Below are 16,404 nucleotides of genomic sequence, written 5' to 3'. Positions count from 1 at the left end.
CATAGTTTCAATTAGGTCCGATACGCTAAGTAGCGGTGAATCTGCCTTTTGGTTTCATAGGTTGAAGTTTATTTCCGATCATTTTCCTAGTTAAATCTTGTACTTGAATGACTTTGAGCCTATTGAACTGCTGTTATGATGAATTTATTTTTTGTATGACTTTGGGATTGATTGAGGAAAATAATGAAGTCATAAATGGCTGGAAAATAGATAAATACAAAGGGCGTGCTGCCCAAATTTACACTCGAGAATTAGGTAGCGATTTGAGAGTGAGTACCATATGAACCATCTAGGATATTTGCGTCCTCTTTTCTCAAGGTATATAAGTTCGAATCTGGCGGAAACTTGTACACTTGGAAAAATGACATTTACGACTAATAGAAATACGTTTTCTTCCTTTCTTCGACTCAAATGGATATTTCAAAGTTTTTTTCGAGCGAGCATAAGTTTCCAAATATTTTACTCATGTCCTTCGGTTTAAATGTACTCTTTTCATTTCCAAAATCATATTTATACCTTGTACTAGTGGTATTTGAATTGTCTTCAATTCACCTGACTCTTGTTGGAGGAACTGTAATATTTTCTCTTGATTAACCTTAGGGTTCATCGGTGATTGAGAATGTTACCCGAAAAGATATTCTGGACATTATTTTGCCTTAATAGGTGAGTGTACCACTCCCCTGAATTATTGCTAAACTGGTTTCCTGTACTTGCAAATTGCTAGTTGAATGTCTTTCCTGACTGTTTATCTTGTATGAGACGAGGGTGTACTTTATCACACTCGTTCTCTTGCCTGTACTGAACAAACTGGAATCTATTACTTGTACTTGTTATGTACTTGAATTTGTTACTTGCACTTGTTATGATGTCGTTTGGAAGAGTATCCAACGACCTTCCTGTTAAACCTGAACTCAACCTCATGGGGAGTTAATTAAATCGAGCCAGCAAGGGTTTGGTCGAGATAATTGACAATCCATGGGTGTTTGTTCTTGGGGGAATCTTTGGATATTGAGACTCTTGATTCCGGTATACTCGAGCATTACCATTCCTGTTCCTGTTTGGCGTTCGGGCTCGGTAAACGGAATTTTGGCGTTAAAGTGGTGATCTACTGGACTGGTTCCTTTATTTGAACGTTGACGGAGGGTCAACAAGGTTGGATCAAGTATTGCAACGGGGATTTGGCTCCTGAGAGCCACCTGTATCCTTTAAGTTGTGATGTTCGTTCATTTCTTTTACTTGATGCAGATATGTGTCCTATAAATGTTTTCTCATGATCTCTACTGTTATATTTTTGGTACCTCATTGAGTTTCTAGCTCACCCCGTTTCGTTATCCTTGTTTTCCCTACAGGAAATCACCTTTTGAAGAGTATGATGTTTGAAACATGAGTTGAGCTAGTTTTAGTATTCTTTTGTATAGCTCCTCGATGGTTGGAAAATCTTACATGTATTTTAACCAAACAATTCCCTTTTAAATTGTAAATTTGCAACCATGTGTATATAAAAGTGTTTAACCATGTTTCTAAGTTGATTTGGTTTGAAAATGTTCTTTTCTAGGGTTATCTAAAGTTGTTGTGCTTGTTTGGGTTTCGGACAGTGAATGTTATCTTCTCGAAATTCTTTTAAGCTGTTGGTAGGATTTACGCTCGTTCCGAATCCGTAGTCCCGGCGAGAGTTGGGCAGGCGGTCCGCCGAACCCTTTGGTTCGCCTTAGGGGGAGGTGGGACCGTCACAACACTTGCCACATTTCACATTAACTAGATAAATTACTCAGGCCACAATTAGCCTCACTTCTCTGGAAAATCTTTCATTTTTCTCCCCAAAATATAAAATTATCTATTTTCCCTTTCATTTCTAGTTACTTAACTTATCTACATTTTCCTTTCTCAGGAATCACCGATTCAATAATTTTTAATTCTAAAATCATTGTATGCATGCAAATAAAGTATATACAATTTGACATCTATCTGCATCCTCATAATTTGTATAAGAAAAATCTTTAATCGCACATCTTTTTCCTTTTTCACTTTTATTCCTCTATTAAAAAAAGCACCACATCCTGCGCCTGCGCAATTAAAAAAAAAAAAAAAAACTTCCATTATTTGGCACAACAAAGATTTTTCATTGACTAATGACGTTCGTTTAATCTAAAGACATTTTTCTCACAACTGAACTCAGGTGACACCAAAAATCTGTTCTATCATATTTACAACTTCCCAGGAAAATAGCCCACAACACCAAAGAACAACTAATTCAGCAAATATATTACAACGGAGCTTCCCCCCCACTTGTGTCTCTCTTTCTTGCAAAAGCAATCTGCAGGCACTCTTGAGCCTGGAAGCTAGTAGTACTTGCTCACTCTATAGTTCCAGATATGACTTGAAAATTTTGGAGCATTCTAACCATATAAACACATGTATAGTACTAAATCGATTTAACAGTACTTTACTCATCCTCGCCTGCGCCAACTCCTCATCCCACAGTCAGCAGCAATCATCTTTCAAATCCATCCACCCAAAAACCACCATAGAAGAAATAGTTTCCATCATAGCACAAGTGCAACCGCGAATCATAACTTGTAAGCCAATAATCTGTTGCACTAGTCCAAGATTGAACTGCATCATATTTAAAACAACTCATATCATATTTCCATCTCATCTTGTAAAAGGATCTCGTAGATGTCGGTCCTCAAATTGAGTTCTTTATCCCGCATGACTTCCTGCAGGTCTGAGAGCTCCTTGGCAGTCAGAACAGAATTTAGTCTGAGGAAACCATCCAGCCATAGTTTTTTGGACCTGAGAAAAATGATGAATAGATCAGAGGATTTTTGGAGAGAGAGACCCCAGGGAAGAGAGACCAGAAGGAGGGCCTAATATCATGCAGTTGACCAAATGACCGGTCTAGTACATCCACTTTAAATGAAAAACCTATCCGCCCACAAAGAGAAAACACTAGTTTGCGTGTCAATTTCTCTTATTACAAATTCTGTACAGCATAATTATTAACTAACCAGAATCCATTGGAAATAGCGAGCTTCCAGGATTAATCACATCAATATTCTGGAGTAACGATAAGCATTTCTATCATCAAGAGATGAAAACTTACCATGGACAAGCATGAATTGCTCGAAAGAAAACTCTTCTAGCAGCAGAGAAATCATGTGCTACAACACTTTCATAGGCAATGTAGCACCGCCAGAGTACCACCACATTGCGAAATGCAGCATTTTCCAATGCCCTCTCAAATATTGCACGAATTCTATGCTGCAAGCCACCTTTGCTCATCTCAAACAACAAAGAGAAGAAGAAAGCAACTATAGATGGTTTCCTGTGAGAAATAACAAACAAGAAGACAAAAATTTGGAGTCAATAACAATGTTATCCTGCAGCAGGACAAAATATGTATATGATGGTAAGAGCTATAATAATGCATGCTCATGTATTAAACATTTCCAAACTCAAAATACAATGAATCTAACTTTATATATACTCCTTTTCTTTTTACAATACGTTAACAGACAAGATATAGAAGACAACAAGAGAAAAATACTAGTTTCTAAAAAAATGCGAAACGCTAAGATAAAACTGTAGTCTATCTTCTCTCTGTTTTTCCCACTCTATTCTCCCTTCTGTTTGTTAGAATCTCAAAAATATCAAGACATCAACTTTCCACTCCTCTAACTAACTATCTAAAGTGGATTATGAGACTCTCCAAAACCTCAAAAAGAGCTACCAAGAAAACTCACTGCCTACAAATGGAGCGTCCTACCCCAAATCTCTGTCACTCACCTCCTAATAGGAGATCTGGTAGCAAGACAGGATTTCTCTTCAATGGAGATAGGTAACAGACATTAATTAGATATTCATTTTTTCCTGCTTTCTTTCTTGTATGGTTTGTAAGTCGGAATACTCATATCATCGACAAAACACAATTTAAAAAAAGAAAATCTAATACTTTGGATTACTTTCATCTTAAATGTGATCTGTTGGATATTTAGATGGTTTAGTACTTTCATTAATTCAATTTGTTGTCTTCTAGGCAATGTAATTGGGATAGGAATTCTGAAGCCCTCGAACTGGGTCTAAAATGGATGTTATATTGGCAATCCAAGTTTTAGCTTGTGCAGGACTAAACTGAGGTAGAGTTATGGCTTGACTTAAAGCGAGCTCAAGCCTGATGACAAGTCTGGGTAATCTTATCCCAGTTGAACTGATTACGAAGCATTAGAGCTTGACTAAACTCAAATTTTACCCCTAATCATACTTAGAAAAATGCAACATGTCACTAAACAATAAAGAATAAGGAGTAAAGAGTTTACTTGCTACAGAAATCATCAAGAATCCAGCGCAATTTATTTGGGGAAGTATGAAGGTGGCTAATTTCAACCAAGGCACTATACAGGTAAGGACTGAAAGGATACATCTGCAGCCCTTTCACAATAGCATCCCATATCTCTGAGAACCTCATTTCCTGGTGATATTTGCAAAGAACCTTCACATAATAGTTGAACAAAAATTCAAGCTGGTAACTTTGCCGCCTCCTTTCTGCAGTGAAATAAGTTAAAATATTTGTTACAAGCCAATGAATAAATAGATAGCTTAGATGATGGGCGCTCAAAGAAACAAGTGGGCTATCTAGTTTCAGATTAATAAGTAGAGCAAAGAATCAATGACTCATCAGCTATCTCACATCTTCGTATGGTAAATTAATTGGGCTTGCACGCCTTAGGCATATAAACCCTGCATAAAGGACCCAAGAAGTGACACTCTGGTTCCAATACTTGTACTTCATATGTACTATGTCAAACCTCTAGAGGTGACAATACATCACGTATGCTCCCAGAAAATTCAGTATTCAGTCAACATTCTACGAGTGTATCACTGAGAATTGGAAATGCATTATCCTTAGAGCTACAAGAAGATATAAACTTGCTAACTAAAGCAAGAATACATATCTCTTCCACTTCCCACTCTTTATGTCACAATCCCAGCACTTATTGCAAGGATGAAAGGCCATCTCTTCTGCCTTTGGGCCCAATAGAAGGTGATCATCTAATATCATAATGACTCTCTCATCAAGTTTAACCAAAGAAAGATATCACAACAAAGTCACAATTTTGGACTCATGCTTGCACCATTGTGAATAAATAAAGGAAAAGGAATGCTAAATTACCAGGAAGCACCATTGTGAATGCCTGATCCAGAATTTCAATAGCAGCAGCTGGACCAGTTGTCAGTTCTTCAAATAGAGCAGCTGAACATATGACAGCAGTGGAAAAATCATCTATTCTACCACGTGCCCATAGTGGACCTAGCATTCGTATTCGTTCTTTGAACCCTTGTCGTGCTCTCAGCTGTTGTAAACTGGAAGCTTGCCTACTATATGGAGTGTATTTTTCCCCACATCCTAAGCAAGATAGAATGTGCACAGCCCTAAGTGATGATTCCGATCTATCAACTGATTTATTTGAAATCTCCATCTCAGCATACCACAGATACAAAAGAGATGCATTTGACTGAACATCCTGTTTGATCACATTCAGTAAATAGCAACTTAAATCCCAAGCACCTAATGAAAACAAATGCAATGACCACAAGAAATTATGAACCAACTGTACAAGAGACACCACTAAGGATACGAGCAGTACGTTGTAATTCAAGTGCAAACAACTACTCCTCCTTTCTTCCAGGGAGCAACTTGCAAATTTTACAACTTTAAACTAGCTCCATTGGGGAGAGAATATCTATGAGCATGTTGGATATGGATACAATTACCACCTTAGGAGGTTAAACTACTATAATTTGGAGCATGTTCAATAATACAGATAATCCAGGACAATGTGTTGCACCTGCTGGAGACATTTATGCAGTCCCAAAAAGATAAACAAGTTTTTGAAACAGGTCATTTGACAAACTAAAATATGCTTTTCCAAAACAGGCAGTATACAGTGTTTAAAAACCTTATCAAAACAAATAAATCCTACCAATGGAAGCCCTCCAACAGATAGCAATGCCATGTCGAAAATCTTTCTTGCCTGGTCAATATTGCCAGAGACGGCCTCCCTTCGTGCATAGACACCACATAACAACACGTCCTGATGAAACGAGTCACAAGAAGACAACTTTAGTGTTCTACATGGTCAGAAAACTGCAAAATCTAAAGTGGTCTTTTTCTCCAGTAGTTTGCTTTAGTGATGAAAATTTTATGTAAAATTAATTCGCAGAAAAACCATTTCTGAATGTGTGTGCCTCTAACACTAGTCAATTACAAAGACACAGACACACAAGCACGCATACAAATGCATAAATACTGTCTATTAGTAACTCTGAACAAATATTCAGAAAAAACTGTCTTCCAATAACGAGCAAGTCATTAAAAAAATCCATAAGACAAACCGCAATTTCTCAAGAATTCTCCTGAAAGCAGGAAAGGGTGTGCTCTTTCAACCTTCAATTTATGCACCCTCCACTTCTGAAAAGACATGTTTTCCCCAACCAACAGCATCCCAAAACTAACTTTTCCAAATACAAACACTATGTAGGAACTCTATTGCAGACTTCAAAATCAACCACTGATTAACAGGTTTGCCTACCAGTTAACATACTGCTTGCTGCTTCAGAATGTCTAAAGATAGGATGCAGTGTCGTCTGCTTCTGGTTCTAGCATATAAAACAGTGACGAATAGTCATACTTTTTAAGGTTATCTGCCTTCGTCCATTTAATGTTTGACAAGATAAACCATTTCCGAACAACAAAAGGTAGTATATCTGGAACCCTGTCTTAGCCAAAAATAACTCATTTAAAAAACTGACCCCTTCCCTAGCCCCTTATTTTCCTCTTAGACCTCTATAAGTGCTCATTCATGTGCAGCCTCACCGCAAATAATTCAACTGGGCATCCAGCGAAACTGTGTTGGTTAAGTGTTCCACTTAAATAACAAATTGGGACAAAAATCAGAAATACTGAATTTGGACGATAGCACCTCTAAAAATCCATAAAACCTTTAGGTCCACCGGTTAGCTCTTTAATCATTAAGTCTTTGTTGCAAGAAAAAAAAATGCTTCTTATCCTCAAGCCCAGGCTTCATGTCCTATTACTTCTAATATATAAATGTGTTCATCTTTATGTTCTTACTCATCACAAGGACCAAAGTGATTAAACTGTTATTATATTGAACATTTAAGAATATTATCCAAGTCTACTACAATTTAATTCCCAAAATATAAAACTTGTTAATACCAAAAGAATGTGTACAGTCCTCCATCAAAATAAGTATTACAAATAAGAGGCATACCTGTCGATTATTTTTCAAAAGGCTCTTTGCCAAAGCTCTGCATGGAGTAACGGGAGACACCAATGAATTCATTCGTGTGTTTGATAGCTCTTCAGCAACAAGAACAGCTTCCTCCAAAACGTAGTTTTGTGGAAGAGCACTCAAACAAAGCAAGGAAGCATTTCGAACAAATTTCATCATACTAGTCCTCATGAAAATGTCATCCGAGCTGCTTAGAAGACATTCCAAAGGCATACTCATTGGAATGCTTTGCTTTTCAGTCAGAATATCGTGCACTTTTCTCAAGTTGTCTAGGATAGAATACGAAAAAGCATCTAAACTCCGTGTAGTCCCATCCCAACTTGAACTATTAGTGCAAGCCCTATGACATAAGCAAATAGTACAACAGTTGTTGCAGGATCAGGATATTTCCAATCATGACTTGATAATTTAAGTGCAAATGAGAAAGGGGGACAACTAGGAGGGGGTAAAAGAGATAAAAAAGACAAAACAAAAACAAAAATTTCTTTAAAAATTAGAATATCTGAACCCTTGATCTTTAAGCATCAAACTTTCCCACACCAAAAGAAAATGAAAATCTAGGCACAGAAAAGATTACTTTCAATAGCTTCAGAATATCTGAAAAAACAATATCTTTTAACAAAACCATGTCCAAAAAACTATGTCAACTGCAACACCCAAGTATGCAGAAACTGAACAAGTTCTAAAATCCTCTCCACATAAATGTCCCACTGTGTTTTTAGAAATAAAGATAAGATGCCATTCTCTGTTAATCTTCCAGAACATAACCATTCAGATGATGCACATCCAAGAATCCGGCTTCAGGCATCACAAAACAAAAATATAACAAAATAAAAATAACAAGTTACTTGTCACTCTTAAAAGCAAAGTTCTCACTTAGAATAACATGACACAATATGAAGGAATTCGTGAACAATTTCTTGAAAAGAGAAAATTTCTAGACAACGAGATTAAAGTTCAGGTATGCAATCCATTTGGTTCATGAACTCGATAATTGGAACATCTTGTTCTAACACCTGACAAAATTGCATAAAACAAGCTACTCTATGGAGACTAAGTTACAATTGAAGCATTGCCATTTGATTCTAAATTTTTTACATTCTTGGACAAGTTGTTTGAGGGTCCTATTCTGTTCCCCCCTAACATAATCAATTCTTAAGGAGAATAATTAGCAAGAACATTAAGGAGAGAAGAGCTTATCTGAGACTTCTTCAAATGTTTCATGCAATAAGTAAAACACTAATTGACTTCTTTATAAAAAAAAATAAAACAAATAAAAAAAACTTAAAATTTTGACATTGATCTAGGAAGAAATTCTGATTTTCCAGCCTTCATTATTCATATGAGTAGACCACCAGGAATAATGTATAATTAAGCTAACTTCTAGGAGCCCAATAAAAAGATAGAAAGATAAGGATGCAACTGATTCAGCATATTACAAACCATTGAGAAATTCGTCCACCAAAGAATTCAACGAACTGAGAAACAAGAGACAAACGAGCTTCCTCGGAAATCAACGTAAATAGGTAATCTGTCACGTCTTCATATAAAATTACTCTCAACAGTTGCTCATCAGCTTCTGCATCATCATGATGAGGAGCCCCAGCTGTGGCAGCCATAATCAGTAAATTAACTTTTGCTAAGACGTCTACCATAGCCACAAAAGCAGTAAAAGATACAATGACACAGTTATTCAAAGAAATAAAAGTATTAATGCAGCCCCATTAAGAATGCATCAACAGAATACTATAAAAGAAGTACATTGAAAATTAAAGTTCATAGTGCAATGGCCTTTCAGTATAATATCCCAGCAATGGAAAAAACAAAAACCACACAATCAAGCCATCAAAAGAATCTTTTTAATCAAGCCACCAACATTATTAATCTAGGGAAAAGAAGAGCTCAACAGAACAAAGAAAATTAAGTCACATCATGAACATGAGGAAAAAAATTAACTATCTAAGCAAAATATTTGCTGAAGTGAAATGAGGAACAAAATGAGCAAACCAACCAATGGAAACTAGGCTATGATATAATAAGTACTGTGGTATTGCATTTTGAAACAAGACTTGTGGCAACTTCTAATTTGTAATTAATGTTTCCAATGGTTAATTTATCATCCACTAAAAGAGCTCCTAATTTGTTTAATCAAAGGAAAAAAGGACTCTCTAATGATTATAAAAGAGAGATTCTACAAGTCCACCATTCTTAGTCTATTCCAATATATTATTCCTTCAATATCTTTTATTGTTTCCCAAAAATCAAGTGTCCAGTATAATACGAAAGAAAAAGCAAGTGAAACTCTTGCCCATGCCCCATAATTTAGGGTCTTGTGGCTATAAAAAAATAAAACACCAAGAAATTCACATTAAAAGGAAAAACAAACAAACACACACACACATATTAAAGAAAGATTGTTCAACCAGATCTTGTGCGAACAGGCATCCACTGATCAGAGTCCCTTGCCAACTCTTCTTCTGACCACTTAGTCCATGTCTTAGTGTCTTTGACCTCATTATTTGCATCAGCAGAAGCATCAATGCCAAGCTTTTTCAACAAAGCTTCAGTATCATCATCCTGCTCATCATCTCTTGCATCAGAGACATCACCAGATTCCTCAATAGCCATGTCACTAACTCTATCATTTTCCAGAGCTTCCATCATATCCTTGGTTTTAGACGGCGGATCTGACCAACCTGTCCAACCACCCTCTTCAGCTTTATGAGATAGCTCCTCGTTAACAATCTTCTGCCTCTGTTCTTCCTCTTTTCCCAGCCATGTTGACCAGCCTAGAGCACCATCTTCCCCAACTCTAGCACCATTACTGTTCCAAAAATGCTCGAAAAGTCTTCGCTTACTTTGCTCACTAAGAAGTAAAGATGGACAAAACAAAGTATATTCAATCTCTGCCTGAAATAAAGCAGTAGCCAACTCATGGTACCCAGCCTGCCATTCAAAATGGCAAAGGCTAAGAAATATATCAACTAAACCAAGTTCTAGACGAACAAGTTCTGGATCAGAAGAAGGTCCAGTAGTATGTCGTTGAACCTGCAGTGAACATAATCAACTCATTAAGGGTTCAACTACACACAATTTATTCAAAGCAGAATGAAAAACCAGAAGGAAGGGGGGGGGGGGGAATTTAACTATGAGGTCAGTTAGAGAAAGGCCAAGAAGAGAAAATTGAACAAATTATCCTCTGCTACATATTAATAGCTAATCTCACATTCCAAAGGTGTTTAGGTATGGGATAAATCCCGTGAAAGTTTGACCAAATGTCGAAATTAAAATTCAGTATCAGGAGTTACGTGAGAGGGAGAACCTGCCTATACTGCTTGCTACATGCACCAGATAGAGCTTGGACTGCATTGGCATACATTTTCCTCATCTCAGATATCTTAAATCTAGAGAATTCACCCTGAAAAACCTGCAAAAACTCCTTCCATAACCTGTGACTCCCAGAATTCTGCACAAGTATCTTCTCCCATCTACCAATCAGAACATCAGTGCTATCCCTACTCTGATAAGCTTTCATAAGAGAAAGAACTAAATCTTCGTTATCTGGATTTAGTTCTGTTGCCTTCTCCAGTATACTAATCTTCTTTTCAAGAGTCTGCAGACGAGCACCCTTCTGTGGCTGCATCCTGGCCACCTTGTCTTGAAAATCAGCAAAAGCTAACCAAACTTTCTCATCATGCGGCTTTTCTCTTGTCAACTTGTTAAACTCCTTGGTTTTACGATAAACCTCATCTTCCCATGACTCCTCAACTACTTTATCCCCTGAAGATCTGAAATTGGGACCCCCATCATCCGATAAAGGGATGAATTCAGCAGCTACAGTTGGAACGATCTTTTGAGGAGCAAGAACCCTAATTCGCTTCAAGTTCTTATGCCGCTCTAGTGCAGCAAACATTGCTGACCAATAACGACCCTCCAATCTAAGTTTACCATCCAGTCCATCAATATCATCATCTCCATCCAAGACTGAGCTCTTCTGGCTCCGTCTATAGAAGCTAAGATCAGAAAATTTTCTTGAATTTTTGAGCTTGTAGCGAGCCACATCCATCCTGCATATAGCGTATAGTATTACAATGAGAAGTAACCCATAATATGCAGTTGGTCATTGGCTCCATCCCCATTTTATCCAATTTGGATACATTTACATGGTGAAAGTTGTTGATGGAGTTGATTGATTCCTGATTCCAGTGAAAGAAAAAGGGCTCCAAAGCTAGCAAGTTTAGGATGAAAAATTGGAAATCAATCATTTTACAGCTTGCAAAATTTTAAAAACCAAACTCTTACATCAGTTCCAAAAGTAACTGACTTCTGAGAATGGCTAACTGTATCACGTAAAATGGACAAAAGAAGCACATAAATTACAAACTACAGGAACTAATGTAGGTCAACAAATCAAGAGTTGCTTCTTTCATACAAATGCCTATGGCATATGCCGATAACTGAAAAAAACGCCAAGCAATTACCCGTTTCAATCAATTAACATGAAAAGTCTTAAACTTTGTTTACATAATAAACTGAAAACTAAAGAGCAGTTTCTACAAACTCCTTAAATTTGCTATCTTCTGTCTCTACTCCGATAATCCAGAGAAAATGTATCACTATTCCCATAATAAAATTTACTTTTGATTCATCTATAGGAACAGCTTAACAATCTTGATTTTCTAAATTCCCAAACACTAAAAGGTATCCAAATTGTCCAAAATCTTGTCACGAATTTAAGCAGAGTAGAATTTAACTAATTATTTCTGCAAATACCTGTAAATACAACCGAAGGCCAAATTATCGCGGTCGCCCTTAGAATCAAAGTAATACTCTTTAGTACTACCAGTAGTATCTGAAGTAGAAGAAGCCCAAGCTCGAATATCAGGTTTTCGAGAAGAAGAAGAAGAGGATGCGAGTCCGTATTCATGCAATGAGGCTGCATTACTAGATAATTCCCTTCTTCTCCTCTTCTTCTTCTTCCTCTTCCGATTTTTCCTCTTCTCTGTCATTTCTTCGTCATCACTGTACGAGCCACGATCCGAAGCGGACGAGTCTATCAACTCATATTGTGGACGCGCCAATTTTTCTTTACTTTTCTCTGCCCTTTCTTCGTCTTCTTCCGACGATAATTCTTCGAGTTGAGCTTGCTGATAGTGGGTGGATACGGCGTCGTTTATGACGGTGAGGTCGGTGGTGAAGCTGGTGTTCCGAAGCCATTCCGGAGCGTTATCCTCGTCGCCGGTGGAGGATTGAGGACGAACGGGGAACAGCGACGTCGTTTCGGGAACGGTGGTTCCGGCGCCTGCCCTTTCCATGTGTTAGCTTAGCTCTGTTTCATGTAGACTGCAGAAGGAAAGCAACTGTTAATAAAACAGCACCGTTTGGGAATTTTATCATAATTGCATTTAACTCCTCAGAGTTTGCATATTTAGCGGTTATCGGTTTTAATGCTAGTGTATTTTTGTTTTCCTCCTTTTGGTGACGTATTTGACTTAATTATTTTCCCAAATTTATCAGACTAAATATTTTTGTTAAATAAAAATATCAAAATAATTAACAAGTAGCAATTGACGGTGATTGGTTATTATTTTGGCATAGAAGCATTGACATAATTAAGTTGATTGAAATATGACGTAACAACCAATTGTGATTAGCGGTGAATTACAACAGGAACAGTAACATCAAAGCGTGAAGACAAAAATCATGCATCATATTTAATTGGATTGGTCAGAATGCATTATCATTACATATGGACAACAAACTTATTAAATATTAGAAATCAGAAAGATCTGGAAGTAGACAAGAGGAAAATTTATTATAATAATTTGATGTCTGTAACGTGAAAAGATTTTTGAAAAATATATTTATAAAAAATGTGAAAATTTTTCTATAAAAAATAGCAATCTAGACAAATTATTTTTCAACTTGTTGTAAGGTAGCAGAGTCAAACTAATACGTAGGAAGTAGTACAGCAAACTAGGGTCTTGTTTGGCAGACAAGTTTTCTGTCAAGTTTGTCTGTTATTATAAGTTTTTTAAAACTTTTAATTATAGTAACCTTAAAAAACTTTTAAAAGTTTTTAAACTATACACTTCAAAATATTCAAAAATTTACACACTTCAAAAATTTTTTTAAAAACTTTTACAGTAAGTTACAGTAAAGTTTTAAACAAACACCTAAAAAAACTCACTTGCCAAACGGGACTCTATACAAAGATAATTTTAAGATAGATGACGGAAATCTAGACATGTCGTCATAGCTTTTTGAATTAATCAATTTCATCTTAACTCAAACTTAACATCAATCCAAGCAAGAAGCAGCAAGTAACCAACCATTAGTGGCCGCATTATTTTGACCTTGGAGTGCTCACGTAATTGAGTGTTAATTAATTAAAGAATGACGTGATAGGTGTTTTGTGATTAGTGCTGAAATACAATTGTCATTTGGACACAAAAACATTGAAGCACAAAAGTCAAAAATCTTATGCGTACGTGATAGATACTAAAAATAGTACTCATTTGGATGGGACCATGATATCATGCTGCATATTATTATTGCTAATAAGCAACAAACTTGTCAAATAGTGAAAATTGGAACAATCTAGCAAATGGACGAGTTAATTTAGTAATAAGCAAAACCCTTCTTTTGAACTTCATGTCATGTGTAGATCTAGAATCGTTACCATAGCTTGTGAATATTAATCAAATTTCGTCTTAATTCAAACGGTGAACTAAATATGACGGATTTTGCCATTCGTTAACTACCATAGACAAAAACACACAACGCAAAACATTCATCAAAACGTCATTTATTATTTCACTATCTCGGATTTCTCATTCTAATTACATGACTTTGATAAATGATAAGTATACATTCCCCTCTCGAGAGCTTAGTCTTTTATATAAAACGAAAAAACCAGCTCCCTTCAAGATATACATACATATTAGGGGATATGCAATATATGTATAAATGGTCTTTCCTAGATGAGCATCTATCACGGACAAGGGGCACAAACGGTTGCAGGTGCAATGCAGGTGCAACCGTTTCTGTCGGTTGTGTGTATTTTTTACCGTGCGTAACTTTGATTACACACGGTATAACTTTTTTTGCATACGATGTAACTTTAGAACAAATTTTTGTGAGTCTCACACACGGCGTGAAAATTGAGTTATAAGATATGATCTGAGCCGCACAAAATTTTTTGGCCAAATCATGGCCGTCAACTGCCAGGACAACCGTTCCTGGCCCATTTCCATCTATCACATAAGGCTAGTCTGTAAATCTAACGTTGTAGAAGCAAAGATCCAAAGTAATGCACATGCAGCATTTAACAATATTCCAATTCTTGAATCCTTTCGATCGATCGAACTCAGCGAAGGTTGTAGTTGCTGTCCTATATTCTGCTGCAGCGACGACTGAACAATGATCAATGGAGGGCTCTTGGACTGTAGGAGGAAGATCCAAACATCTGCTCGAGGACGATAACAAGGGCCATAGCCACGGCCGACTCAATTCTGCTGCCAGGCTCGTGTACTATAAGCCGAAACACATCCAACCCGAAGACCAGCCCTCCGACGGCTTCCTTCCGCTTGATCTCCGCCACTCCCCTCCGTTTGTCATCATACACCACACAACACCGTTGCTTGTAAGAGCCTTCAATCTCGTACACTAACTTCTTCTTAGGAGAAGAGGAGGAGGAGGGCGATGACGGTGATCCACTGTCACAGCAAGAGAGGCAGCTCACTTGAGCTAGTGATCTTGAATTCAAGAAATTCACTTGCTTCCTCACGGAAAACCGGGGATTAGCCGCTTCCTCGCCCTCGAACACTAACCAATTATCCGCAATACTCAGTCTCTGCATCCACATTAATCGTGCAAAACCATTGGATTAATTACAGCAGATTATATGGATTAATCTTTCGTATACTGCGAGCGAGTGCAGAGATCGAATTATACTAGTGAGTTTGGATGCAGTAAACGACGTCTCCACCACATAATATTTCAAGATTTCCAAAATTTAAATGAATCAAGACGTATGACTTCTTGATCCAAAACAAATACTACTAGCAAGTTTGATATAACAACGTTAGCAGAACCAAAAACAGTAAGGAGACGCTATATATATATATATAGTACCTTGCGACGGATGGTTAGCAGAGACTTGCCAGACGCGTCCATAAGAACGATCTCTCCTTTAGCACCGGACATGTAATTGTCCACCCGAAAGACCAAATCTCCCTCGGCATCAAACACAGTAAAACCATCGCAATTAAACAGCAAGGATTTCTTCCAAACAGTCAAAACCACTGGCCCCCCATCCAAGTTCCCACCATGATCAATAGCCAATGGTTGTTTTGGCTGATCAACCTCCTTGAAGGAAGTTGCATTTGGGTATACCCTTGTCATTAATAATCCAAGGAATATTGCAGGATTAGCTAGGAACGGAGAAAGAAATTGGTGTTAGATTTGTGGTTCAAGCTGGATGATGTGTAGTTTGGAAATTGTGTGTGGCATCCTATATATATTACTGGATGGGGCAGGAAAGTCCGCTGTCCAAACGCGCATTGGCGTGTGACGACATGATAGCTACTGTGATGGCTACAGACGAAAAGTAAAACAAGGCATATGCATGGCTGCATTCTATCTCAGGTTCCAAATTTGCGTCTGATTACATTTGTTTATCTTTTTTATATGCTTGACTACAGTAATTCATTAGGCTGGAGATTATGTATAAATGTTTAGGCTGGAGAAAAATCTAATTGCCATTTGTGCTCGATCTCTTTCATCATTACCACTATGATTACTGCGTGGAAGAGAAGAGACGACCAACTTAATCATCTCCTCACAACAAACCTCCAAGATTTTTATATACATTCTTCCAAGCAGAGAAGGTAGATATTTGCACATAAGACTAGAGAAATTAGGTAACTGAAAAGTAAACAAGAATAAACTACTACTAGTCTTGTAGTCCAATGAAATGATATTAGTACAACCGAGAAGAAGATAACAGCAATCAATTTTGTGGCTGAGGACCAATTTGCGGTGAGAAAAAATGGAGAAAAAGGCCTATCATAGTTTGCCACCTCCATGA

General features: G+C 37.2%; 2 protein-coding genes across 2 annotated transcripts; both read right to left on the bottom strand.

The window, feature by feature from the left end:
- Nucleotides 1–2,177: 2,177 nt before the first annotated feature.
- On the bottom strand, nucleotides 2,178–12,671 carry LOC113742367 (uncharacterized). The gene is made up of 10 exons (XM_027270205.2): nucleotides 12,087–12,671; nucleotides 10,636–11,380; nucleotides 9,737–10,361; nucleotides 8,757–8,919; nucleotides 7,293–7,653; nucleotides 5,982–6,092; nucleotides 5,171–5,522; nucleotides 4,317–4,542; nucleotides 3,104–3,325; nucleotides 2,178–2,793 (listed from the first exon to the last, which is right to left on the bottom strand). The coding sequence occupies exons 1-10, from the start codon at nucleotides 12,626–12,628 to the stop codon at nucleotides 2,640–2,642; spliced, it is 3,501 nt and encodes a 1,166-aa protein (XP_027126006.1). The 5' UTR covers nucleotides 12,629–12,671; the 3' UTR covers nucleotides 2,178–2,639.
- Nucleotides 12,672–14,470: 1,799 nt separating this feature from the next.
- Nucleotides 14,471–15,819, bottom strand: LOC113742853 (protein LURP-one-related 8-like). Its single transcript, XM_027270860.2, has 2 exons — nucleotides 15,450–15,819; nucleotides 14,471–15,168 (listed from the first exon to the last, which is right to left on the bottom strand). The coding sequence occupies exons 1-2, from the start codon at nucleotides 15,717–15,719 to the stop codon at nucleotides 14,740–14,742; spliced, it is 699 nt and encodes a 232-aa protein (XP_027126661.1). The 5' UTR covers nucleotides 15,720–15,819; the 3' UTR covers nucleotides 14,471–14,739.
- Nucleotides 15,820–16,404: the final 585 nt, after the last annotated feature.

This window comes from Coffea arabica, chromosome 4e (assembly GCF_036785885.1).
Source record: "Coffea arabica cultivar ET-39 chromosome 4e, Coffea Arabica ET-39 HiFi, whole genome shotgun sequence".
Taxonomy (NCBI): Eukaryota; Viridiplantae; Streptophyta; class Magnoliopsida; order Gentianales; family Rubiaceae; genus Coffea; species Coffea arabica.
The sequence above is the reverse complement of the archived record's forward strand: the minus strand, read 5'-3'. Positions and strand labels throughout refer to the sequence as shown.

Bases quoted from the DNA above. Each gene is read 5' to 3' on its own strand.
- LOC113742367 (XM_027270205.2), bottom strand. From the start codon at position 12,628: ATGGAAAGGGCAGGCGCCGGAACCACCGTTCCCGAAACGACGTCGCTG. The intron at 7,654-8,756 runs GTTTGTAATATG...CTTATGTCATAG, and splicing joins GGTGGACGAATTTCTCAATG to GGCTTGCACTAATAGTTCAA. The intron at 2,794-3,103 runs GTAAGTTTTCAT...CATTTTTCTCAG, and splicing joins GCAATTCATGCTTGTCCATG to GTCCAAAAAACTATGGCTGG.
- LOC113742853 (XM_027270860.2), bottom strand. From the start codon at position 15,719: ATGACAAGGGTATACCCAAATGCAACTTCCTTCAAGGAGGTTGATCAG. The intron at 15,169-15,449 runs GTACTATATATA...ATGTGGATGCAG, and splicing joins TGCTAACCATCCGTCGCAAG to AGACTGAGTATTGCGGATAA.